Genomic DNA, 27,516 nt, shown 5'->3' on the forward strand with positions numbered 1-27,516 from the left:
TTCCTTTAAGAGCAGTGGAGAGCCGTTGGTAGTATAAAAACATGGTGAGCTCCCTGGATATTTTGGGATGCACCAAGTGAGAATATTGGTGTTTGACACTAAGTACCAAATGTGTCCAATGCCTTTAAACAATTCCTGCTACGCAAAAATTATACCAGCATATACGACTCGGTGCCATTCCCCCCCCCTTCGGGTGTACAAAGCGCCGAGGACCCCGTCACAGCATGCAAGTTTTGGTATACATTGGTTATAATATTATCATTCCTCTTTTCGAAGTTCTGTTGGTATTTAAACATGATTACGACGGAGTATTCATAGTTCAATAAGTAGACGAACAGTTGTTCGAATAAGCAACAACTCTTCACTGTTCTTCTCGAACCCGCGGCTGTTTCGTATAAATTATACAAAATGCTGAAAATCGACCAACGTTTGAAACAATCAAGATGATGTACACCGGTAAACAAAAACAATGTACCGTGGCTAACAACTATTTTGAGTAATAACTATAGTGTCCAGTGCATTTAAGCACCATTTGCTGCTTAAGCAACGAAATTGGGGCCCTGGGAACTGGTTAAAACAATGAGGCTTTGACTCCGTTCGTTTATGGGTCAGTTTTTAGGCACAATCCCTGGTCAAATTGACTCAGAAATAAGACAGACCATAAGAGCCGGTATACGGGTCAACTTTGATCGACTAGGCGTTTTTCGAGCGAATGAACGATTTTGAACAAGTCAGAACTGAACTCATTATGAGTTGTATTGCGGACTCTAGGTCCCAATTTCATAATATTAAAACAGTATTCTGAAACAAACATTGCTTAACACATTTCTGCTATAAGTTCAACTTGGCAGGATACCAGTCATAGATTGTACATGTGACATGTCATCTTGGCTGATAACCATATATTGTTCAGCATAATTTTATTGTGCTTTTGCTACTTTTTGTGCTTAAAGACACTGCACACTATTAATTGTCAAAGACCAGTCTTCTCACTTGGTGTATCTCAACATGTATGCATACAATAACGAATCTGTGAAATGTTGAGCTCCAATATTGGTCGTTTAAGTTGCGAGATAACTGTGAAAGAAAAAACACTCTTGTCACACAAAGTTTTGTGTTTCAGATGCTCGATTTTGAGACCTCAAAACCTAATCCGGAGGTCTCGAAATCAAATTCGTGGAAATTCACTTCTTTCTCGAAAACTACGTCACTTCAGAGGGAGCCGTTTCTCACAATGTATTATACTATCAACAGCTCCCCATTACTCCTTACCAAGTAGGTTTTATGCTAATAATTACTTTTGAGTAATTACAATTGTACGCAGGCCCAAATTAAAAATAAACCCACACTAACATTTACATAATATTTACAATGACTTTGTCGACAAAGAGGTCAACTTTTTGTCTGCTATTTGAGAATGAGGGCAAGAGATTCTTTGTTTCTCTGTGGCGTTAGAGTCAATGAATACTAATCATCGATACACAAATAATGACCTTGGAACATTCAAACTTCTTTTGTTGACACGGGGTTCATATCAGTTGTATTATCAGTTTAAGTACTACAGCTTTAAACAAATACCAAGTCCGACCCGATGTGTTGGTGGGCCCTCCCAAAAGGGAGAAATAAATCAGTTTTAAGTTGCAAGCTCGCAGAACGCATTACTTCGCCTGACAGTCTCGCGGGAATTGTATACGTACACGGGCCTTTTTGGTCTTGAAATAAAGTCGTGTGGTTTGCCGCACTGTTGGTGTATAATCACAATCGTAGCCACTTGGAATCGTCACCATGAAAGTTGACGAAATCATCCCATTGCTCGGTAACTTTGGCCGGTACCAGTTTTTCGTTGTGACTTACATCAATATTCTGAGCATCATCGGTTGTATGACTACGTTATCTAACGTGTTCTTCGCTGCCGAATCAGATCACTGGTGTCAGGTCCTTCCCGATGAGAACTGTACCAGTTGGGTGGAGTTTCAAGACAACTGCACCGATGCCAAGAAGGCGGTTTGTCTGCCTCCTCCCGAAAGAGAGAATAGCAAGTATCAGTACTCCAGTTGTGAGCAGTGGGTTATTCCAGATGGCTACCAATTCAATCCGTATGATAATCTTAACGGTAGTAGGATTGAATGCCAGAATGGATGGGAGTATGATACGTCACAGTATAAAACCACAACTATAACCGAAGTAAGTATAGTTTTAGTACCCAAAAAATGTTCATTTATAGATGCAATTTTGATATAGTTTTTGATGTGCAATTTTTATGACGTTTTTGTCCTTGTGCCCTTTTGTGCCTTTGTTATTTTTATTGTCTGGATCGCCTTTAGATGATGAGTTTTTTCGCTTTTTGGTTATCCGCAGGCTTGTTTTTTGTGTAGTCTTACTTTTTATTGCCTATTCTTTGTATGGACTGTTTGCCTGGAAAAAAAAATAAAAATAAATAAATAAATAAATAAATGAACAATTGCAATACGAGCTATAAGTTATACCTTAAAAGTATATACCCTTGTCATACGAGGCTACTTTTTACATGTAACTTGGAGGCAACCAACTGCAGTGCATGCTACAAGACGACTTTGGTGGCACTTTGTTTAAGTTTCAAACAATGTCTTACGATCCCCAAGAAAAATATTTGAATGCAGTTTCTTCTTGGAAATAGTTGCCTGGAAATTGCCCCGTGTGACATGGCCCTTTAAGATAATTTATGCAACAATTTTATAGTGTTGAATCATAAAACGCAAAACAAAACCAAAACAATCGCTCTTGAAACTTCCGGACCCAATTCCATATCCCGTAGGTCCTGATCCCTCTTGGGGTCAGTTTGGCACAAGACTGTGTCAAACTTACGCAGAATTAAGATCCAGTTTCTAAACCATTTTTGGGTTCAGCCTGACTTAGAAATGGGTCACCCTGGAACCAAAATTCCGGCCTATCCTGACCCAATAGAACTTTCAGACTGTTGAACTGGTTATCAAAGACCCGATTCGCAGTTTATCGTGACGCAGCACTACACAGGAAATAAATAACAATGCGACAATTATTAGTCGCAATTTGTCATTGGAGTCAACAGAAAATGTTTATGTAAAATACCTGATAGCCCTCATTGTTTTTAGAACATCGAGTTTTGGTCCCACATTAATAGTATAAACATTAAACTCATTATCTCAAAAACAATTATAATACCATATCAGGGCAAAACATTTCGAGTTTAGTCTTCCGCCATGAGTATCTTTAGCAATGAAAACCCATGGTTGAAGTTTATACAGCAGTTTCGATAGAGTTAAGGCATTGTGAGAAACATTTCACTTACAGGATTATAATGTGGTAACGTAAAAAGATTTCGGTGTTTATGCCCACAATAGAGAAGCGTTACCGCGGTAACATTTCTCATAATAGGGAGGTTAAGCTGCGCGTGAACGTGATCGTGAATGTCAGAAAATTGTGTCGTTAAAATCTCACGTTTTTAGCATACGTAAAGTTACAATGTTTCACGTCAGGTACGTACGTGCGCGTAGACGTCATACGTGAGCATGCAATCAGCCCAAAGTGGCGACGTCTCCCAGAAACAACACAATGTTTTTGACATTCACGTTCACGTGTTTGCTCGCGGAACGTGCAGCTAAACCTACCTAATATGTATTCATGCAGAGAACATTCTTCATTGACATGATTCTTCGCGGACATGATTCGCTCCAGAATTTCGGCGATATATAAAAAACGCGACCCCTTTTGAAATTAAATGTTCTCATGCAAGTTTTATTTATACTACTAAACTGATGTAGGATTGCAACCAAATGTGTTGTTTGGCACTTCTTGTATGCACACTCTGATTGTCATTGTTTAATTTATTATTTTTGTTTACCGATTTAGTTTGATCTTGTGTGCGATGACGGTGGTTGGGCGAGCTTGGCTCAGTCTATTTACTTTGTGGGATTTCTTGTTGGTTCATTCACCTTCGGCACCCTCTCTGATTGGTAAGTGATCAGGGGTGGATTTCACAAAGAGTTAAGACTAGTCTTATCTCTAGTTAGGACGCGTTACTAGTCATAACTTAGGACTAGCCTTAAGTTTTTCATATCTCCTAAGACTATGTCCTAAGTTAGGACTAGTCCTAACTCTTTGTGAAATCGACCCCAGGGCCCAGTTTCATAAAACTGCTTACCAAATTGTGCTTACCAGGATAAGGTTACCGGCCAAACGATCACGTCACATGCACAATTTGTGACTGGTATCCTTGACATTGTTGCTTAGCAGAAAAATTGTTAAACAGTATTTTCTGCTTAAATCTATGAAGATGGACACAGTCTTCTTAAAGGCATTGGACACCTTTGGCATTACTTTTTAAAGACCAGTCTTCTCACTTGGTGTATCCTAACATTGCATAAAATAACAAACCTGTGAAAGTTTTGGCTCAGCTGTTGGTCACCGACTGCAAGATAATAATGAAAGATAATAGTGTCCTCTTAGATGCACAATAAAAGGCTTTCTCAGATTCAAATTTTTTGATAGAGAAATTACCCTTTCCCCAAAAAACTACCATATAATTATATGATCAACTCTCAATTCAATTTTTGGTAAATGTAGTCAATCTATTTTGCTTCTCTCTATTCAAGTATGGGGCGAAAGAAATCTGCCATCATCGGGTTAATGTTCTGGGCTGTTGGCTTCATCGTCACTACGTTCTCAGTCAATATATACATGTACGCTGCATTCCGTTTCATTGCTGCATTTGGGAACATAGGTACATACATCTCCCTGTTTGTACTAGGTAAGTGTGGGTATACAATTTGGTAGTTTCAACGGGAACGCTAGGTGGCAGCAGACTTACCAAGTAAAATAAGTATTAACGTGGTTCTGAGCATGCGCACATTACCGAAAACAATGGATTTACCTGGTTAGTCCGCTGGCACCAAGTGTCACCAAACGTTGCCTACAAACCGCATAATCTGTTCCAATGTAGCTAGACCTGTTTCAGCACACTTTTTTCTTAATCAAAAATAATTTACATTTTTATATTTTGGTTGGCCTTATATCACATCCGATTGGCGTCTCAAAGCGCTCAGTATTCCCCTGCAAGGTATTGTGGAGCTACGTTTTGAAGTGTCGTACCCTATGGTAGCATGTAATGTTTACAATTAGGTGCTGTGGACGCTATACACAGCCAATCGAACCAGGAACACCACGGCAGACCCCCTCCCTTACAAGTTAGCCACTTAACCACCATTCCTGCGTCCTTCGGATGGGACGCACAGCCGTTGGTCCCGTGTGTTGTGTATTAGACGCACTTCGGCAGCATACTGCGCAACAACACCTTGTTTAAACCATTACATGGTGCTATGTAAAAGAATTGGTCTCAAACTTTCAAAAACGTATAGACCAGATAGACCAGCCCGACAAAACCAAATATTGGTAGCACCCTATTGACGAAACTGCAACCGCTGTGCATAATCAGGAGTGCATTTTGGCGACCCCAAACAAAAACACAGTTTCGGTTGGTAGTCGTTGGTTCTGCTGTTCAGACTGGACGATAACCGAGTTGTGAGCTCGGTTACCGTTTTGGTTATGACGTCAGAAACAATTTTTGGGTGGGGTCGCCTAAACGCACTCTTATTAGGCACTGCAGTGAGAGGCGCGCTACTCATCCAATTCTTGCGCGCCTGGATTGGTGTATAGCTTCACAATTACTTGCAAGAAAATACTGAATGCTTAAAGGCCCGGTCACACAGGCCCCGATAACGAGAACGATAACGATAAAAATCCACGCTCGCGATTGGTTGAATTGCTCCACGCAGAATACGCCCACGCTCATTCAACCAATCGAGGGCGTGCATTTTTATCGTTATCGTTTTCGTTCTCGTTATCGGGGCCTGTGTGACCGGGCCTTAAGCGCCCGTTGGGCATCACTGGGTGGCGGATATGGGCGCCACATAAGAAGCCACAATTATATTAAATTAAATACCATAAATAAACCTTTCGCCAACAGTTCTAGAAATCGTTGGGAAGTCCTACCGCACTGCGGTGTCCATGTTGGCTGGAATATTCTTTGCGATAGGGTACTTCGTCCTGGCTACTACCGCCATGTACATCAGAGAATGGCGTACGTTGTCTTTGGTAGTCTCTCTACCAGTATTGATACTGTTTTTTCCAGCTCCGTAAGTTTTACATGTAATTTTCTTTCTATTTCATACATCGTACATTATAACATTTCATATTTGTGAGCCATGTTTTTAGAAAGTTGTTTGTTTTTCTCAATAAATGTGCACAAACAAAAATAAGCGCAAAAATTTACCCAATGGCTTGATTTTGCCCTTCATTTTAGAACAGTTTTAAACCCCCCGCATCGCCTCCCACCCACCCAACCCATCCTAAAGGAAACTCATATAATTCGCACCCTCCAATAATTAATAGTTTCGCCCACCTCCCCAGTCCCCTCCCCCCCAAAAAAAAACAAGAAGAAGAAAAACAAAATATGGTTTACCCATTCCCACTTTGTAGCTATATAGCCTTTAGTTGCATGTTTTCTACGACTTCAAGAGTCAATAATTATTGAAAGATGGAAGCCAATAGAACGTATTCTTTTGTAGATTTTTCCAGGAGTCCATCAGCTGGTTGGTTTCAAAAGGGAAGATTGAAGAAGCGGAGGCGACCATCCGAAGAATTGCAAAGTTCAATAAGAAGACTCTTCCAGATGTCTTATTCACCAAGGAGGACATCCAAGAACAAGCGGTAAGAAACACCGGGGGCTGTTTGGTTGTTGTTGAAAAAATGACATAATCTCTTTAAAGGCAGTGGACACTATTGATAATTACTCAAAATAATTGTTAGCATAACAACTTAGGCCTACTTGGTAACAAGCAATGGAGAGCTGTTGATAGTATAAAGCATTGTGAGAAACGGCTCCCTCTGTAGTAACTTAGTTTTCGAGAAAGAAGTAATTTTCCACTCAAATCTTTTAATTTGATTTTGAGGCCTCATAATTAGATGCTGAGGTCCCCAAATCAACCATCTGAAAGCGCACAACTTCGTGTGACAAGTGTGTTTTTGTTCCATTATTATCTCGCAACTTCGCCGACCAATTGAGCTCAAATTTGTCACAGTTATTTTTTTAAATTTATGCTTTTGTTGAGATACACCAAGTAATAAGACTGGTCTTTGACAATTACCAAAGGTGTCCAGTGTCTTTAACAGAAGAGAAAAACAAATGAATGTATCAACCCCTTCATTTAGCACACAGACTAATTTAACACACTATTTTCCTCTTGTTCAGAAGAACATCAACATAAAGGTGGGCCCTATAAAACATAAAACATAAAATCCTGTAAAGAATCCATGAGATTCACTAGCACACAATAAAAGCACTTGAACTTTGACAAACCCTTGATATATTATCTGAAATTGAGCTGCTTGATGCAGCCAACCAAAAGAAACCCTATTCATTCGGAGTAAATTTGATACATACTGTGTTTGAATAAAATGAATACATTTGTAGATTATAGGCACTCGACACTCAACTATTGGTGAATTTTAATAATAGCTTAACAACTCATTTAACGAGCAATGAAGAGCTGTTGATAAAAAATTGTGAGAAACGGCCCCCTCTGAAGTAAGTTTGTGAGAAAGAGGTATATTACTCAAATATTTAAAGGCTTTGCAGGCCTGATCTGAAAGCACACAAATTTGGGCAAAAAAGTTTTTTCTTTCTTTCATTATTCTCTAGCAAACTCGATCACCTATTGAGCTCAAATTGTCTCAGATTGGTTATTTTATGCATATTATGTTTGGATACACCAAGTGGGATGACTGGCCTTTGATAGTAATCAAAGGTGTCCACAGTGGCTTTAAAGGGTGCGGGTACTTTTTATTTTTTTTAGGACACAACACACAATGTCCACAGATTGACATTTAACTTACACAGTTTGAAGATAATGATGTTAGAAAGCCTCTCTTAAAATGTTGCTGAGGTACTGTAGTTTTAGAGAAATGGGTGAAACAATGACACAAAAATAGTTCTTATCTCAGGAGACGAAAATTATTTTAGCATGTTCAACTTCTAATATACCAATAATTTACGCGACTCTCTCGGGAACATCGCTAATATTATGTGAGTGTCACTGTTTTCTCAAAAAAATATAATAACGCTGAAAATTCTAGAGGAAACACCATCTTCATTCACAGTGAAGCGGATTAATGTCACGACGCCAAAATATGATCTGCTAAAGGTAAAATTAAACCCTTTAAAGGGAAGGTACATGTTTGGTATTTACTCAAAACAAATATTAACTTAAAAACTGACTTGGTAACAAGCCATGGAGAGCTGTTGATAGTATAAAACATTGTGGAAACCGGCTCCCTCTGAAGTAGCATAGCTTTTGAAATAGAGGTAATTTCTCACGAAAATAATAAAAGACTTCTAGCTAGAAGTCTTTTATTCCTGTCTGAAAGCACACAAATTCATCCAACAAGGGTGCTTTTTCTTTCATCATTTTCTTGCAACTTCGACGACCAATTGAGATCAAATTTGCACAATTTTATGCATAATGTTGAGATACACCAAGTGAAAAAACTGCTCTTTGACAATATTACCAATAGTGTACCTCCCCTTTAATACACTTTGTTTGCACTTTTCTAATGTTAGGAATCAAACGAGTCGTCAGTACCACCGTCGGTCATTGACTTATACAAAACACCCAACATGGCGGTCAAGACAATCAACATGCAGTACAACTGGTAATTCAATTATTAATGTTTGTTTCAAGATTTGCTAGCCTTTTGCCAAGGCGTATTTTATACACCCAACACGGAGAGGGATCATGCACGCAGTAGTCTTGTTCGGGGCCTTTAGCGGGATTTTCCCCCAGAGATGTTGTGCCCCAATTCGGCGAGTTGTCTACAGACTTCTTCTGCTTAGCACAATCTTTTGAGCCCCCCCCCCCCCCAATAATGCTAATGTTTTCCCTTGAATGATTCACTGGGATTTTTCCCCCACATCTAAAACTGAAACTTTCTTCCTTGTCTTCTCTCCATTGGGTTCTTGGCTAAGAGTAGGCTCACCTTTCTGAGAATCCTAAGCTTTAAAACGAGAATTAACAAGTACAAATAAATGAGAAAAAAAGGTATACAAAAAAGGACAGATTAAGCGGGAAAAGAACGACATTTCTAAGTAAATGTGACATTAGAATGACGCCCTTTTTGTCCCAGATTTATTTTGATAATGTTTCAGTAAGATTGAATTGTTTTTATCTATGTCTTTGTTTTGATATTGCTTGAAAATTGAATACACTGCACGACTGTTCCTGGCACTGATATCGAATTTGTGTCTAATAAACAGGTTGGTAAATAGTCTGGTATACTACGGACTGTCTCAGAGTACTGGGGATCTTGGCGTGGATGACTACTGGGCGTTCTTCGTGTCCGGTGCGGTCGAGATACCGGCTCTGATCTACGCTACGTTTGCAGTTGAGAAGTTCGGTCGTAAATGGAACACCGCGATTTTGGAGCTGATCGGAGGGGTGGCCTGCCTGGCCACTATTTTCATACGTAAGTGTTACCAACAAAAATTATGATTATGTTTTATTATTTATTTGACCAATAACTCTTTTTTTAAAGTAACAATAGTAAAATTAAATAATAAAAAAATAAAAAAGGAAAAAATAGTTAGAAATAAAGCAAGTACTAAATCGGTAAATGACTAATAACAAAAACGAGGGGGGAAAATGAAACAAAAACTTAAATAGGGCGACTCGAGGGGGGGGGGCATGGGGGTGGAACTAAATGGGTTAGGAGAACCAGAATGGATCAAAACAAAGACAAATCATGCGGGTCGGGGGCAACAAAGTAAACTGAGGCCGTGTCTGCCCGAATTGGCGACTTTGGCTACAGCTACGGCTAGATCAGCGCGTCTGTCAGTGTTGAAGAATAGGCAGACGCGCGCGCCCTATAGCCGTAGCTGTAGCCGAAGTCGCCAATTCGTACACGGCCTAAATTACTGTTGCTCGGAAGCATGCTACCCCAAATTGGTTCATTCAAGGAAGTCCAATGTTCATTGTATTGTCCACAGTTTAAACAAAGCAAAATGCAAAAAGGTAGTGTCAATAGCAGGAAATCATTAAAAAGAATGCAAAGTCTATGCTTGATAACAACATTTTTATTTGTTCACTCAAAAACTTGAAGTAAAATTTACCCACGATTTATTAATTCTTAAGAACAGTCGGTTCGGAAAAAAATAAAACAGTGGAGCTTCCTATTGTTACGATGTTACAAATCTAACGGAACAACTTAACTTAGGCCTAACTTAACTTAACTTTACGCAATGAAGTTAAAGGGCATTACCGCATTTGAATAAATGTAAATAGGAGTCAAGGTTAGATCAACAAAATATAAGACACAGTCCTATATAACCATAATATCATCTATTTGTTCTCTAATGTAGATGATATTGTCTTTAATCATGCAATACTTATATCCATGTAATTGATTTATGCAAATCTCCCCTTAGCCATTGGAATCTGGCGTACCGTTGTCTCCATGATCGGCAAGTTCTGCATCTCAGCTACATTCAGTATTATATATCTGTACACAACGGAACTTTTCCCAACCCCAGTAAGGTAAGATTAAAACCACTATATGGTGGCCCTGAAAAGACACGAAATAATTTAGAGTGTCATGTTTTTTTTTTTGTATAGGTTTTTGTAACTAAATATAATTGGAGAGAGTTGTAAACTTTCAAGTAGATTTGGCGGTCTATGCGGGACATCCAGTGTCGTGGCCCGAACCGGATTAGTGCACCAGACCACATGAGCTATGACCTGACCCAAATTGTTTACATCTCAACAGTAGGGGGTTTGTACTGACTGCCAATTCCTGTCTTTAGATAAGACTTAGTTCAATAACGCCGTTATGCAAAATGTTCCTGATTGGAAAATTATTTCAAAAATGGAAAGAGAGCTCGAATTTCACAATTATTACAACATCGTTATGCGTTAAGAGAATTTCTCAAAAGAACAAAATCTAGCTGGCAAGTAGATACACACAATAACGATGTTATCGCAAACCAAGTAGACCAGCAGAGTATACTGTTTGTAAAGGTCGATACCAATCCGGCTCTTCTCTATGCCAACACTAACACTAAAGAGGTTTACATAATGGTTGTACCCGCAAGTTTACTATTATTATCTATAATTTCTCCACACACCATGCGAAAGTTTCAAGCAATACTTATACAAACAATATATATTGATACCTCACCCTGCAATGCCTTCGATCCCATGTAGATGGATTACACGTAAGCTTCATCTTTCGCGTCATATTGATGTAAAAACAATGCTTAAGTGCGTATGTTTACTATTTATTTATAATTTCTTTCCATTTCTCCGCACCACAAGAAAGCTTCAAGCAATACTTATACAAACAATATATATTGATACCTCACTCTGCAATGCCTTCAATCCCATGTAGATGGATTACACATAAGCTTCATCTTTCGCGTCATATTGATGTAAAAAAAATGCAAAAGGCTCTTAACCAATGGTATTCTTTATACACGGGTGCACATTCATCAAATTACGGCGGTTGATGACGCTTAATGGTGTCCATCTATTATGATCATAACTAAGCGACTATTACCACCATGATTCTCCTGCTGTCTGTAGGGCTGTTGGTCTAGGGTTATGCTCCGTAGCAGCTCGTGTTGGTGGCATCCTGTCTCCGATCATCCTGCTACTTGGAGACGTCTTCGAAGCACTGCCTCTGATCCTATTCGGCTCCAGTGCGGTCGTAGCGGGGATGCTGGCACTTTTCCTCCCTGAGACAATGGGACAAAAACTGCCTCAGACGCTTAAAGAAGGAGAAGACTTCGGAAAGTGAGTTTTTAATTTTGAGTGGTTTATATATCAATTCATCATCATGGATCCATCTATTTTGCTGTATTTTGTGGACATAGCCCCACCACTGTATAGAAAGTGGCAGACAAGAGAGTCAAGGAAGACTTTGGAACGCTAGGTGGCAGCAGACTTGCCAGGTGTAGCCATTGTTATCAATAATGTGCGCATGCTCAAAACTACGCAAATAATGGAAATTTACCTGGTAAGCCGGCTGGGGAACAAAACTGTTGGCGGTGAATCCATGCAATAGGTTCACGCGAGCAAACACGTGTAATTGAACGCCAGAAAAATTGCATTTTTGTTCTAGTTGATGCCCAAGTATGACGTCTGCACGTACGAACCTGACGTGAAAATGGTAACTTCACGTATGCTAAAAACGTAACGTGCAGCTACTACCTCCCTAATATAATAAGTAATATTAAGACGGATTTTTAGGCAGTGTTATTTGACTGTTACCTAATAACATGTTTTGTCATCTTTTAGATGTAAATGCATGGGTGGTGGAACCGACGAGTCTATCGTTGACTTGGAAGAGATTGATGCCTCCCCGAAGGACGGTCTGGCCCTGACTAACCCCGCCTTCGAGGTCACTGATGAGAAGATGTCGGAACAGGTTTGAGAGCTTTCCACGGTACACGGCAAAGTTCTTAGAAATAATAATCATGATTAAAAACAACAACGACGACGGCAGCAACAGCAACAAGAACATGAAGAAGAAGAAGAACAGCAACAACAAGAATTATAAAAACAATGACTAAAACAACACTAAAAAAAAATATCAAGAACAACAACAACACCAACAACAACAACAACAACAACAACAACAACAACAACAACAACCACAGTAACAACAACAACAATGACAACGACACAAGCCTACGACAACGACTTCGACGACGACAATGACAACGACAAAGATAACAACGACGACGACGACGACGGCGACAACAACGACGATGACGACGATGACGACAACGGCACGACATTCACAGCGACAACGACAACGGCAACGGCAACAGAAACGACGGCGACGGCGACGCTACTGTGACGCGACAGCGACGCGACAGCGACGCGACAGTGACAGCGGCAGCGGCAATGGCAACGGCAATAGCACGGCAACGGTACAGCAACGGCAAAACAACAACAACAACAACAACAACATCATCAAAAACAATAGCAACAACAAAAACAACAAAGCAGCAGCATACTTTTACGAAAACGAGAAAAAAACAAGTGGGTTGGACTGTTTCATGTTTCAAGTATTGTTTATGTTAGAAATCGATTAAAAATAGTTAGGCTAGACCTAAAGAGTTAATAAATAATGCCTTTTACTATTTCTTATTTACTTTAGGACTTTCAAAAGGAAAATGATGTCGCTTGCTTGTTAACGCATTTGTAAATAATAATTTATGAGGATACTTTCTTGAATTACTTTTTGCATGTGACGTCAGAAGTTCCAACAGTGCCTCCCCTGAGGTCAAACGTTAAGATCTATTGATGGCTGATAGAGTGTGTGTGACACGTTCACATCGTGTGCGTTTCTAATGTTTGTCATGCATAGTGGCGGCTAAAAGACTAGAAGCTTTTAGCAGTTGCACATTTAATATTGGCGTAAATTTACAAAGGGATTTCTAAAAAGTTAAGGTCAAGTAGGCACCAGAGTTATCTTCTTTTTTTTCAATAGTAATATCAACAATTTATTTGTTTATTTATGTATAACACAAAAGCTAAAACTCGATTTATAAAGAGATTGTATTTTTATTGTTCACATTTTCTTCATATATATAATTTAAAACAAACATCTCAGAATAGCTCAAACTCAATTTATACAGCTAAAACTCAATTTATAAAGAGATTGTATTTTTATTGTTCACATTTTCTTCATATTTATAACTTAAAACAAACATCTCAGTATAGCTCAAACTCAATTTATACAGCTAAAACTCAATTTATAAAGAGATTGTATTTTTATTGTTCACATTTTCTTCATATATATAATTTAAAACAAACATCTCAGAATAGCTCAAACTCAATTTATACAGCTAAAACTCAATTTATAAAGAGATTGTATTTTTATTGTTCACATTTTCTTCATACATATAATTTAAAACAAACATCTTAAAATAATGTTCTTTGTTTGACGTGTTTTCCCGTTTTGGTTCGCGCAAGACTTGCACATTCTACGGCCCCTTTCGAATCAAGACTTGCACATTCTACGGCCCTTTTCGAATCAACGGCTTCGGCTTTGGATTCGGCTTCGGGTTCCGTTCTCTCGTCTGAAGCCCAAGCAAAGCACGGGCAAATGTCAAAACAACCGCGGGCCAAGCCTGAGCCGAATCTAAAGTTGAAGCCGTAGCCTGTACAAGAGCTATCCAATGTAAGACTTTGCACAATTTCCCTGTGGTCCTAAATTTGTGTAGCAGCAGAACATGTTGATAACTAATAATTATGTATAGAACAGCTTATCAACCAAAACTCGAAAAATTTTAATTTCGAAAATGAAACTCATAATAGGAGCTGCCATGACGTCATCATCAAAGCTTTTCTGTTTGTTACTTTCAGAGGATTTAGTCTCGCGACAATTGATGATTTTAAAGACATAATATTTTGTAGAGTTTTTCAGTCAGGGTTAATATTATTATACCCAATATCGAGAATAAAATATATTGTGAATTAAAACATCAATCAAACTCTCTGATGTTTGTTTCCTAATAACGATCTAACTTATAGGAAAATTATTGCACTTTTGGTAAAACAACAATTATTTCATTGGCATATCACGGGCACTCTGGCTTTCTGTGATTGAAGCAGCGCACACTTAGCCTATATAGAGGTTTTTGTTTAGTATAAACAAAAAATGCAAGCCCAAGTCTTGTTACAAAAAGTATCTTTTACAAACGCATAAGCGATGTATACAGAAGGATTTTCATTTTCATTATCAGTTGTGTTTTTTTACCTCGAGGCGTGGTCACCACAAACTACACACCGATTGCCTAAAATTTACTTATATCGTCCGGTTTTTTTTCCAGAACGAAGACGATGAGGGCCTTTTTATTTGGTACCTGTTGCTTCTTTCAAAGGTGGTTGCCAAGCATTTTAATTAAAGTTTGCACCAATTGTTCATTTTAAATTCACCACTTACTTTATGTAGTTGAAGTTCTTAACATATTAAAGAGTTAAAAATGAGGTCCTCTCCGGAAGACGATCAGAACATACTGATCGAAACGTCGAGTTAAACCAACGATTCTTTTCGGAACCACCCCAACTCATTTAGAGATTATCATTACATCGTGTTACCGCAACCCTTTCTATGTCGTATCTCCACCATGCAAAGTTTAACTTAAGTTAAAAAAAAATACACAGAAATCTTGTCTTTTTGAAGAAAAACATAACGAAAAAATGAAGAAAAAAAAAAGAATGAGGGAGTGATCATCAACTGTTTTATCTTTTTGTTTGGAACTAATACAATAAATATTTATTACATAGCATTTAGTGTGCTTTACTTATAGTCGGTGAAGGTTTGAATATCAGTGGGTCAATATTGACTGTGTTCCCACAATAAAGGAGAAACGCAAACAAGACGTTTTGAATAATAAACCCAACAACATTCAGTGGTCCTCAATGCCCACGCCTTGTTGCACTTTGGAACCATCCTAACGGGCCTTCTTGAAACCAAGTTTTTTTTCTGACGCAGGCTCCGACTGTCAGTGGTTTTTAAACCGAACGCTTTTTGGCATTAGCCTTTTTGAGGTGTGGACACTAAGGATTACACTGTATTGTTTTGGTGTATGCAGACAAACTAATTTAACCAAACCTTATCTCAAAATGCCGGGCGGCTGCGTATTTTTGTTGTTTACACCACCCAGCGAGGAGATTTGTACTTTTCACACTGCTAATTCCTGTTTTGAGTAGGAGGCTATACGTTGCAACGTTCCTTCAATGGGTTGGGGAGGTGTGCATAACGGTGTTAGAACATTGAGCAAATAATCATATAGAAATCGGGCTCTCTTACTTTTTGAAATAGGGAACATTTGTTTTATGACGTTATTAATAACGTGTAGTCTCATCTCAAGACATGAATTAAGCCCGGTTCATACTTCCTGCGAATGCGAATGCAAGCGAATTTTGGTGACGCAACAATCAGTATGCAGGGCAATTCCCTTTGTGACGCAATGAAATTCGCATCGCACGAAGCATTCGCAGGAAGTATGAACCGGGCTTACAGTACAAAACCCCTCGCTGCGGTGTGAACGAGCCAAAGTCCAATTCGTGGTTTCGAAAATGGCCGTAGGCCTACATCATTACCATGCACGTTGTGGTCCGCTATTGTGTTGTAAGGGGCTCGTGTACGTAACATCGATACGCTTGAAAGCATTAGTAGAAAAGGGTACCCGACTATTATGTTGTCCTCGAAGCTTAAGAAACCTGCTGAGATGACGGAGAGGTTTTTCTTCTTCAGACAGCACAATAATAGGCCTACAAGATTCACGTAAAATCAGACAACCTTGATGATGGCAGAAAACGTTCGTAGGTGATGTGTATATTGCAGCGAACACAGACAGTCTTGCGGGGAAAGCCAGTTTTAGGAGTATTTTGAACAGAACCGTTTTGATGGAAAACATTTTTCCGTCCTGCTTCCCTAAGACATGCACAACTATCATCGCAACGTAAGTACATTACGTGTTAGTGTGGTGTCCGACGTCAGTCAGTGCCTCTGGTGAATCGCATCTGATGTGTCCAACCAACCTGAGCTACAGGTATATAAAGTGGTGTTGTTGTTTGAAGCTTATTGAAGAATAAGAACAAACTTTACATAAATAGTGAACTTGTGTGTATACAACCATATTATAATGGCTTTTGGGGTTATCCTAGTGGATTATAATTTTGTGAGTATTTTCATAGAGTAAGGACGTTATTTGTTATCTTGTGTTCTATTTTGGTTTATCTTATTTCATTGTCTTTTCTCCTGTTGTTGAGTAGGTATTTTTTAGTATGTTTTTATCCGAGTAAAATCTATCAACCAATCAATTTTGTGAGGAAGTTTTGGCCCTGAAGCTCAACGGAGAGCTACAATCCGGGATGGCCATATCACGTTGGTGCCACCGTGCCCCCTTTCAATGTTGATTCTGATTGCAAGGTCTTCTGCGTTCCCGTCAACATTGAGCGGGGGATAGGGGACGGGAGAGAATGTTTTTTTTTTTTTTTCTGGGGGAAGTGGGCAGGGAATACTTATGGAAAATTTGCCGACCAACTTCCGGCCGTTTTAAAAAAAAATGTATATACACTGTATGCGGTAACCCTTCTTCTCAGGTAAGACAAAAAATCAGTGGTTTTGGAGTTAATTAACGGCGGATAAATTGGTGGCGACGTGCGGAAAATTATCCCCTCAACGAGATATCCCTTTTTGTAAAAAAAAAAAAGAGTGGAAAAGTGGTTGCGCCCTACGGAAAGTTATCCAACGTTGGGAATGGGTGAACCAAGCATTTGAACGGGATTGTAGATAAGCATCCAGCTTTTTAGTGCCAACACTGTCAACAGAGAACTATCCACATTGTGGTGTATACCCGCGAGTTTACTGTTATTTCCTTTTACTATTCTACTAATACAGTGTAATGTTTGCATCTGTAAAATCAAATCATGTCGAAACAGGAAATGGTCTTTCAGGATAATAAAGCCCCCTGGGTGGTAAACACCACGTTTTTATAGAATGTCATATGAAATATGTTGAGTTATATGAAAGATGTTGAGTTTATAATCGCAAAAGCAAATTCAATGCAGGCATTTCACCTTTCATACCTAATAATGACCCTTTCAATACGCCCGGCTTTTGCGTATTTCAACATAGAACCCGTGAAAGAGTGCGAGTTTTGTTCCCTCAACACGAAGGTACACGTTTGGTAATTACTCAAAACAAATATTAACGAGCATTGGAGAGCTGTTGATAGTATAAAACATTGTTTAAAATACCCAAAGCGGTAAAGTCTTCGTGACATCGTCGCACAATATTGCAAGTAGACTGGTGCTTTGTTTATAGCAACGTTTTACTACGACGCAGCATTAGGATCCAAGGGGGTTGGGGGGGGGGGAGGGAATCGTGAGGGATTCAAAAGCGTCCTAGTGAGAATGTATTTTGAAACGTAAGCCTAGCTTGACTCGGGATTGAAAGCGTAATTTTTGATTTTAGCGTAACAAACCTAAATGATGTATATGGATTGTATGGATATGGAGTAGCTGCGTAGCTTGGAACGTAAGCATATCTTTTGGAACGTAAGCATATCTTGGAACGTAAGCATAGTTGGGTATCTTGGAACGTAAACGTAGCTGCGTACGTGATATGCCCCGAGGCTTACGTTCCGATTGCTCCACGCTGTGGGGCCATATAACAAGCTTCCGTAACACGGACTCTTTGAATGCGAATCTTACGTTAGATTTTTCACCATTATTTACATTTTGTAGCGATAATTTGAATACATGATCTTTTTCGTCAATTACTTGTTAATAATTTTGTGAAAAAAGATTTAAATTTGGTTTGGTTGATTACTTTTAGACGGCTGGAAGTAAAACTAGCCCGGAAGGTCACGTGATTCTTTGTACCACTTTTTGGTTAGAACAATCACGCGACCTTCGTTTTTGTTTTAAAATTTAATGATTTTTTTTTAAGGACTGTTCTTCTTCATTCCTGGAAACCCGTTGAATACATTTCTTAATCTATTTTGCAGGGTTCGACCTTAACGCAGGTCCGTTGGCCAAATGCCAGTAGAAATCGCGGCGGACCAGCTGAAACACCTTGCCAACTGGTCCGGCTGACCAGTCAAAAATATCGGCAGCGGTACTACAGAACTATGAAAATTTTAAACTATTTTCAGGCTCGAATAAAATGTAAAAACATTCACTCAAGGTTTGGATAAAACGTAATAAAAATCACTCGAAGTGCCGCTGAACGCTGGCAAACTTCCGATGATCACGCGTACACAGCGCAAAATCCCATCATGTAACGCAAAGGCTTATAGTCTTCGTATAAGTTCACGTGTGGCAGAAAGTGTAAGAAATATTGAACGCTAGAGGGCGTTTCAGAATGTTCGATAGCGTGGGAATAGACGCCCTCTATTGGTGAAAGTACGCAATAGCTTACAAAACTAGCTTCAATCGCCTTGACAGAAGACCACAGAGCAAAACACATTCTGTCAGCAGCATGGTCGGTCAACGGAGCAGATTTCCGTGTGGGAATAAGAGTCTAGCGTGTTTACGAAAAACGAGCGAGACGGTGAGGCTTCATTCAACAAAAATTACCAAGCTAGGATACTCTGGATGAGCAAAAAGGAGTATTTAATTGTGTTTAGTAAAGTTCTTCCGTCCTGATTTTGGGTAATTTTGTTGTTATTTGGGGCTGTTTTTTTTTTGCGGGCGATTGGTGGGCGATCTAGTTTATCTATGGTTTTATTGGTCACATATAATGCGCGGTTGTTTGGGGTTTTTTGCGAGTTGATTTCAAGAAAGACTTGGGTTCTAGAAAGCAATCATGTGTTAAACAAAGGCGCAGTTGTTTTTGCTGCTTTTAAAAACGTTTTTAAATGAAAATTTTGTTCACAAAACAGACACCGGCACCGACCATTCCATACACATAATTGAAAAAAATACCGTCAAACTCGTATGCTTCTTCATGGACTTTTTTGATGTCTACTTTTTGTTGGGGTTTTTTCTGGACGAAAGTGGGAAGATTTTGGAACTTCGGTACGACATGGAGGAATGGGTACGATGTATTATGTTTATGAATACTTATTAAAACTACAATAATAGGCAATGTTTATACATGATAAAATAACTTGAGCGATCGCACGTAACCCTCCCCCACAGTAGATTTGAAGGCAGTACATAAAAAGTTAATGATATTTTAACAGTCGGTTTTAAAGTGTTTTTTGGGGTGTTTTTATAGTAAAAACACTATTTTTTTTTTTCTTCATAAAAAAGTTCTTCTTACTTAGGAATACTTTTATGTTGAGTGCTTACAATAAACCGTGGACTAAAAAAAAACTACCTAAATAAAGACCATTTTGCTCTGACAAATAATTTGACCTGTTTTTAAATTAACTTTAATAACGCTATTGTTATTACATTTTTAAAGAAAAAATACTCTCAAATTAATTATCCTTTACGAACACAATAACTTGGTACACATAAATAAAGTATGGCTTCCAGTGCAGTTAAGTTGACGTTGCAAATCATGTTGAATTTTGAAATAGTGAAATAGCGACGATCGAAAATCGAGCAGTTGGTATACAACAGAATACTATTAGTTTAAAAAAAAAATAGCATAAAAAATTGACGGACCAGTCAAAAACCTGGCGGACCAGTGAAAAATCAAGCCAACTGGTCCTGCTGGCCAGTTGAAAAAAAAGTTAAGGGCAACCCCTGTTTTGTAGCCCAAATAGCCCAATTCGGCCGGTGTGTCCCGTTAAAGGGAAGGTACACGTTTGGTAATTACTCATAACTAATATTAACTTAAAAACGAGCATTGGAGAGATGTTGATAGTATAAAACAATGTGGGAAACGACTCCCTCTGAAGTAACACGTAGATTGTTTTTAAGAAAGAGGCATTTCCTCACTAAAATAATAAAAGACTTCTAGCTAGAAGTCTTTTATTCCTATCTGAAAGCACACAAATTCGTCCAACAGGGGTGTTTTTCTTTCATCATTTTCTCGCAACTTCGATGACCGATTGAGCGCAAATTTTCACAGGCTTGTTATTTATGCTTATGATGGGATACACCAAGTGAGAACACTGGTCTTTGACATTTACCAATAGCATACAGCGGCATTGGAGACTTTCTGAATAGAACAACAATTAAAAGTTCACCGATGTACAAATAACTTACAGGGTTTGCAGAAGATAATGGCGAAAGATTTCCCTTTAAATATTATTCCATGAAATGCTTTACTTTTCGAAAAAACAATTATCAATTCTCGATATCGAGAATGAAGGATTTATTTTAAACACACGTCGTGGCACGGCGAAACGTGCGGAAACAAGGGTGGGTTTTTCCCTATATTTTCTCCCGACTCCGATGAGTGTTTCTGATGGGTAACTGTACTTTTATCAGCTTTTGGTTTTACTGAAAATTGTGCTTGAACATGATTCTAATATACTATATACTATCGTGGTTTATTTTGTACTATCGTTCCATTGCCATATTACCTATATAAAATCTGCCCACAGTTGTTAAAGGACAGGAACCACAGATTTGGATAAATTGTAATGATGTACAATTTGGCCCTCAAATAAATGTTGAACACTTCAAAAGTTAAGTTAAAAGGCTTCAGGCCTGAAGTCATTATTTGAGAGTGGAATTAACCCTTTCTCAAGAACTACGTTACTTCAGAAGGAGCCGTTTCTCACAATGTTTTATGCTATCAACAACTATTCATTGCTCGTTAAATAAGTTTTTTTTATGCTTACAATTATGGTCCAGTGCCTTGAAAACCTTTTTTTGGATGAGAAAAATTTGCTGTTGAGAGCTTGGTTTTTGTATCCCCTGTGAGATTTTGTTCCCATTAAAGGTAATGACCATCTATAAAAAAATAAAATAAATAAAAACAGCCATAAAAATGTAAACTGCTCACAAAAAGTAAGGAAACCTTTTTTCAATCCGGTATATTTGTTATTATTTAATACTCTTTTTGTATATGGTATGTATCATTGCAAAGCTGAACTCTTCCTCTTTAAAATGATACCACAATTGCAATGATTACATGTTGCTGGACTTGACCACGTTAATGAGAATGAGACAAAGTCACAAATCAAATGTGCCAAAATTAGCAATATGTTTGTGTTACTGTATGAATTGACACTGTAATTCAAACAAGCAAGACAACTTACTGATCTGAATCCACTTGATTGAGACAATAAATTTTGTATTGGGCAAGACAACTTACTGATCTTAATACACTTTATTGATACAAAAAGTTCAGTAACGAGTGGATAATCCGAAGGCGTTGATGACAGCATGGCACCTTCTTCTCATGCTGCACACAAGTCTTGTGATGCGCTGATGACGAGGAATTGGCGTTCCATTCTTCATTAAGGAACCTGGTTTGATCAGCCACAGTTGATATGTTGGGGGTTCTGGCGCGGACAGCGAGGCCAAGCTGGTCCCACAGATGTTCCATGGGATCCAGGTCTGGACTGTTAGCGGGCCAATCCATCCGGTGCACCTCAACATTTTTCAGGTAGTCAGTCACCAGTCGGGCTCGAGGGGGGCGAGCGTTGTCATCTTGAAAGATGGAGTTTGGTCCAAAGTCTGCAAGTATGGGACTGCATCCGGCTGTAGAATATCTTCTTGCAAATACCCATCAAACAAGGTGTTTTTCCATGAGATGAGGGTAAATTGTGTCCGATGAGTTCACTGGTGAAAATCACTGTGTAATGGTTCTGAAAAGCTTGATCGGTTTGATTAATGAGCATTACCTATTGACCATTCACAGACAACGGTAATTTTGGCACATATTTGATTTGTGACTTTGCCTCATTGTTATTCATGTGGACAAGTCCAGCAACATGTAATCATTGCAAATGTGGTATCTTTTTAAAGAGGAATAGTTCAGCTTTGCATTGATATATACCATATACAAAGAGAGTATTAAATAATAACAAATATAATGGATTGAAAAAAGTTTCCTTACTTTTTGTGAGCAGTTTATTTCCCATTATGAAATTTGTAACACTTTATTTATTGGTATTTTCATGTAGGTCGTTGCCGATGAGTTGCGACATGATAGTTCTTGCTGTTTAGGAGATCTATAAATAACCGAAGCATGTCGATGTTTCTGCGTCAGCGATCCATGCGCATGTTCGTCGTCTTCTGCATCCTGTTTGGCTTCTTCCAGATAATCCTTCTCAGCCTCCAAAGAGATCGTAAACCTCTTGGAGAACTTGGAGACGGTGGACCGAAGCTACCGGCCGAGGCTCAGCTTGGCATGATTGAGAAAAGACATGTTGGTGGCGGTGGTGGAGATGCGTTGGCTTCGAACCATGTGAAACAATTTCCCCCGTTGGGGAAGTCACTCCAATTTGGGGAGTTACCTCAATTGGGGGAGTCGCCTCAATTGGGGCAGTCACCTGAATTGGGACATGTACCTCGATTGGGGCAGTCACCTCAGTTGAGGCAACTCCCTCATCTAGTAGGGCAATCACCTCTAGAACAGCGTGGCAATCAAAGCAGCGACCACGCAGTGCCTCAAGATGTTCCCGACTCGTACAATACGTTCATATCACCTTATCACCGGCATTGGAAGGCCGACTGCCCTGCTATATTTTCCGGTGATAAAAAGGCAGTGAGGACAACTTATGAAATGCTTCAAAAGGAGCGCCTTAAGACGAATGGGTCCGTTGCTGTACCGAGCGATGGTGAGGTACGAACGTGGACGCGCGACTGCTATTCGTACAAACGATTGAGACGTTTCCCAACAAACCCCGGAACGGAAGAGGAGGCCGGGTTCCAGGTTGCTTACATCATTGTTGCTCACAAAGAAGCCGCGCAGGTCGAGCGCCTCCTACGGGCGATATACCAACCTCAGAACCTTTACTGCATTCACCCCGATGCAAAGTCCTCCAGAGAATTCCACGAGGCTATACGCTCCATGACAGGCTGCTTCGACAATGTGTTCATTGCGTCTAAACTTGAAGATGTCCAGTATGCTGGATACACGAGGCTTCTGGCTGATGTCAACTGCATGAGGGATCTATCGAGAAAGAGAGGTTCAATTTACCGCTGGAGATACGTGATGAATTTATGCGGGCAAGACTTCCCATTGAAAACGAACCTTGAGATCGTACGACAACTCAAGGCTTACAAGCGTCATAATGACATCACTGGTATTCTACCACCTCCTTATATAAAAGGACGTACGAAACACCATCACATAACTAAAGACAGGCATGTCATGAGGACGAACAGGTTAAAAGAACCTCCACCGTATAATTTGACCATCCACTTCGGCAACGCCTACTACGCGGCCACGTGGGCGTTTGTTGACTATATGCTGACCAGTCCACAGGGCGTTGACCTCTTGGAATGGTCAAATGACACATTCAGTCCGGACGAGCATTTCTGGGCGACTCTCCAGCGGGGGGCTGGGACACCGGGTGGGTATCCTCACGCAACGTGGGACGAAAACGTGAGGTTCATGAAATGGGGTGACATCAAGAAGCACCCAGCCTGCCGCGGTAAATACGTCAGAGCACTGTGCGTGTTTGGAGTCGGGTACCTGGACTACCTCGCAACACAACCTTACCTCTTTGCTAATAAGTTCTACTACAGTTTCGACCCAGTGGCTATGCAGTGTATCGAGGAAGCGCTGAACAACAGAACTAGGAATCCATTGGAGTCAGATAAACTGAGTAATTTCCCGGTCACGAATCTCGTCTGGCAAAATCACACGGTCTAGTACCATGAACCTTTATCGCAACTCTGCACGCGTGTTAGGCTTGGAATTAGGTGCATGCTGGTGTAACTAGTGAGCCTTGCCCAATTTGAGTTAGGTGACCCGGAAAATGGTTCGATCTTTTTCGGATTCTGTGTCGTGTCGAACCTTTTCTGTGTCATTTTGAGACAATTATTGACCACGGGACTCGGTATCCAAATCAATTTGGACCCGGACGTTTTCAGAGTCTTTTGTTCATGTGGGTCTTAAACTCTGTGCTATAATGTTTTGGAAAGTGAACCATCAGTGCTTTTTATCATTTAAAATGAGACGTTTACGGGTTATGTTTTGTTGTTTACGGGTTATGTTTTGTTATATTTAAAACAAATGATGTGAACCGATTGTAGATTAGACAACGGTGAGTGCCTTATTGTACATCAGACTACGGTACGTACGGATTATACTAGATATCTTATTATCACTATTTACTAACCGTTAGCGCCTTTAATCATTATGCATGAGACTACTGTTATGGAATAGGGGGGTTATTAATATCTTAGAGAAAGGGCAGTTGGGCGGAACCGTTACTGTGCCTTTAATTTGTACATGAGACTATACGGTTCGTACGGATTATGTATTTGTCCCAAAAGGAGACGTGAAAACATAATTGGTGTTTGATCAGCAGATTGTGGGTCCGAGTCCCGGCCGTGACACGTGTCTTAAAAGGCAGAGGACACTATAGATTACTCAAAATAATTATCAGCATAAAACCTCACTTGGTAACGAGTAATGGGGAGAGGTTGATAGTTTAACAAATTGTGAGTACGGGTTCCTCTGAAGTGACGTAGTTTTCGAGACAGGACTAATTTTCCACTAATTTGATTTCGAGACCTCGTGTTTAGAGTTTGAGGTCTCGAAATCAAGCATCTGAAAGAGCACAACTTCGTGTAAAAAGGGTGTTTTTCTTTCGTTCATATCTCGCAACTTCGACGACCAATTGAGCTTAAATTTTCACAGGTTTGTTATTTTATGCATATGTTTAGATACACAAACAGTGTCCACTGTTTTTAAGCAAGACGCTTAAAGGCAGTGGACACTATTGGTAATTGTCAAAGACCAGTCTTCTCACTTGGTGTATCTCAACATATGCATAAAATAACAAACCTGTGAAAATTTAAGCTCAATCGGTCTTCGGAGTGTTAATGAAAGAAAAAAACACCCTTGTCACAAGGAGTTGTGTGCTTTCAGATGCTTGATTTCGAGACCTCAAGTTCTAATTCTGAGGTCTCGAAATCAAATTCGTGGAAAATTACTTCTTTCTCGAAAACTACTCCACTTCAAGCCCACACCTCAGGCCTTGTGTGGCTGGTGACTTGCATGAAAGAAAATGTACGTGTATAATGTAATGAGAAAAACATGTATGATACTGTTTGTGAAAGTCATGCAGAATTCAGTATGTTATCGGAAGAAGAAAAAGTTTTTATGTTCTCTCAGGAATTGGTATTGTAAACATCGCTAGCCAAGTGTATTTGGTATGTCTGCTAAGTTAACAGAAATCAGTGTTCAAAATCATTTGTTTAGTACAATCAATATTCAGGATTTGCTAACCCCCCACCCCCCCCCCCCCCTCCGTTACTGCAATTTGTATAATTAAATATTGTTGTAACCCTTCACCATAATGATGGGGTATGTTCATTTTTTCGTAATAAAACAAGTAATCAATTTAAATAAAAATTATTTTAGATTACAACCATTTTCAGTTACCTCATTTGTGTTTTTTGTTTCATCCTGCTTGAAGTCAGTTGTCATTGTCCCGGTACCACGGTCGGTCGCACGTAAAGACACTGGACACTATTTTTGTCAAAGACCAGTCTTCTCACTTGGTGTATCTCAACATGCATAAAATAACAAACCTGTGAAAATTTGAGCTCAATTATTGTTCGTCGAAGTTGCGAGATAAGTATGGAAGAAAAAAACACGAAGTTGTGTGCTTTCTGATGCTTGATTTCGAGATCTCAAATTCTAAATCTGAGGTCTCGGAATCAAATTCGTGGAAAATTACTTCTTTCTCAAAAACTACATCACTTCAGAGGGAGTCGTTTCTTACATGTTAAATACTACCAACCTCTCTCCATTACTCGTTACCAAGTGAGGTTTTGTGCTAATAATTATTTTGAGTAATAACACCAATAGTGTCCACTGCCTTTAACTGCAGTTGCCATTAAATGTTATGAGTATATCATCAAAATATATAATCCTTGAGTCAAACTTATCCTAGAGCCACCCTCTGTTCAAAACACCATGGAGGTATATTATGTTGTCTACCTCCATGGACACACTTTATGCTAGCCTTTAATCAAGGCGCACGCGGTGGCGGTGGCGGCGGCAACCTCAGAAAAAAAACAAGTGGGGTCGATTTCACAAATAGTTAGGACTAGTCTCCCGAACAATTCGATTAATCTACTCTGCGGTAGTAGATTGTAGCAAGACATTTATCTAAAGAACAAACTCTACCTGGCAAGTAGATACACACATGGTGTTGTTACAGCAATTATGATACCTCCATGCTATGCCTCAAATCACATTTTTAGTTACTAAACTGCTATTCAAAAAATGTTCTCGATTTAAGCTATTCATACTCCCAGATAGTGATAAACCAAGTGCTTGTATGAGAGAGAGATCGGTTGTTGCCCTCGGTGGTAGGCTGAACATGAAATCTCCCCTCGAGGCTCGTGAATGAGTCGCCCCAAGCATAGGTCAATCCCCGTCCATAATCACCTTTCACCTTACATTCATTTCACATGGAGACACGCCCATCCAACAATACATGCAAGTACACGTACATGTACATGTAGACATGACATGTTTACTGGACACACTGTACACAACATGCAAACGACCGAAAGAAAGCTTTCCAAATCTGTGTTTTAATTGGTCCGAGGCGATGTATGTCATCAGGGCCCAATTTCATAGCTCTGCTTACCGTAAGCACAGAATCGGCGCTTACGGAAGCAGGGAATTCTGTGCTTACGGCAAGCGTATTTCACGGGTTAGCGGTGAATTTGGGCTTCTGCGCGTGCGTACTTCACGTTACTAGGCATTCTACGCTTACAAGGCTAGCGCAGAAATTCGGCGCTTGCACGTAAGCGGGGAATCGCGATCGTAAGCGCAGAATTCGGCGGTAAGCAGAGCCATGAAATTGGGCCCTGCACCCACAATCAT

At 39.6% G+C, this 27,516-nt stretch overlaps 2 protein-coding genes across 3 annotated transcripts; both read left to right on the forward strand.

The window, feature by feature from the left end:
- Nucleotides 1-1,589: 1,589 nt before the first annotated feature.
- LOC139947473 (organic cation transporter protein-like) lies at nucleotides 1,590-15,233 on the forward strand. The gene is made up of 10 exons (XM_071945396.1): nucleotides 1,590-2,184; nucleotides 3,868-3,971; nucleotides 4,611-4,765; nucleotides 5,981-6,149; nucleotides 6,582-6,723; nucleotides 8,633-8,724; nucleotides 9,326-9,534; nucleotides 10,493-10,601; nucleotides 11,646-11,855; nucleotides 12,360-15,233. The coding sequence occupies exons 1-10, from the start codon at nucleotides 1,786-1,788 to the stop codon at nucleotides 12,493-12,495; spliced, it is 1,725 nt and encodes a 574-aa protein (XP_071801497.1). The 5' UTR covers nucleotides 1,590-1,785; the 3' UTR covers nucleotides 12,496-15,233.
- Nucleotides 15,234-16,096: 863 nt separating this feature from the next.
- Nucleotides 16,097-26,047, forward strand: LOC139947465 (N-acetyllactosaminide beta-1,6-N-acetylglucosaminyl-transferase-like). 2 transcript variants are annotated; one of them, XM_071945380.1, is made up of 2 exons: nucleotides 16,097-16,633; nucleotides 22,622-26,047. In XM_071945380.1, the coding sequence occupies exon 2, from the start codon at nucleotides 22,687-22,689 to the stop codon at nucleotides 24,316-24,318; it is 1,632 nt and encodes a 543-aa protein (XP_071801481.1). In that variant the 5' UTR covers nucleotides 16,097-16,633; nucleotides 22,622-22,686; the 3' UTR covers nucleotides 24,319-26,047. The 2 variants fall into 2 exon arrangements, with proteins under 2 accessions (XP_071801481.1, XP_071801482.1); XM_071945381.1 differs by having other exon boundaries at nucleotides 16,097-16,543.
- Nucleotides 26,048-27,516: the final 1,469 nt, after the last annotated feature.

The sequence above is a fragment of the Asterias amurensis genome, chromosome 14 (assembly GCF_032118995.1).
Source record: "Asterias amurensis chromosome 14, ASM3211899v1".
NCBI classification, from domain to species: domain Eukaryota; kingdom Metazoa; phylum Echinodermata; class Asteroidea; order Forcipulatida; family Asteriidae; genus Asterias; species Asterias amurensis.

Excerpts from the sequence above, each read along its gene's own strand:
- LOC139947473 (XM_071945396.1), top strand. The coding sequence starts at position 1,786 with ATGAAAGTTGACGAAATCATCCCATTGCTCGGTAACTTTGGCCGGTAC. Across the intron at positions 6,150-6,581 it reads ATACTGTTTTTTCCAGCTCC|ATTTTTCCAGGAGTCCATCA; the intron begins GTAAGTTTTACA and ends ATTCTTTTGTAG. Across the intron at positions 6,724-8,632 it reads AGGACATCCAAGAACAAGCG|GAATCAAACGAGTCGTCAGT; the intron begins GTAAGAAACACC and ends TTCTAATGTTAG.
- LOC139947465 (XM_071945380.1), top strand. The coding sequence starts at position 22,687 with ATGTCGATGTTTCTGCGTCAGCGATCCATGCGCATGTTCGTCGTCTTC.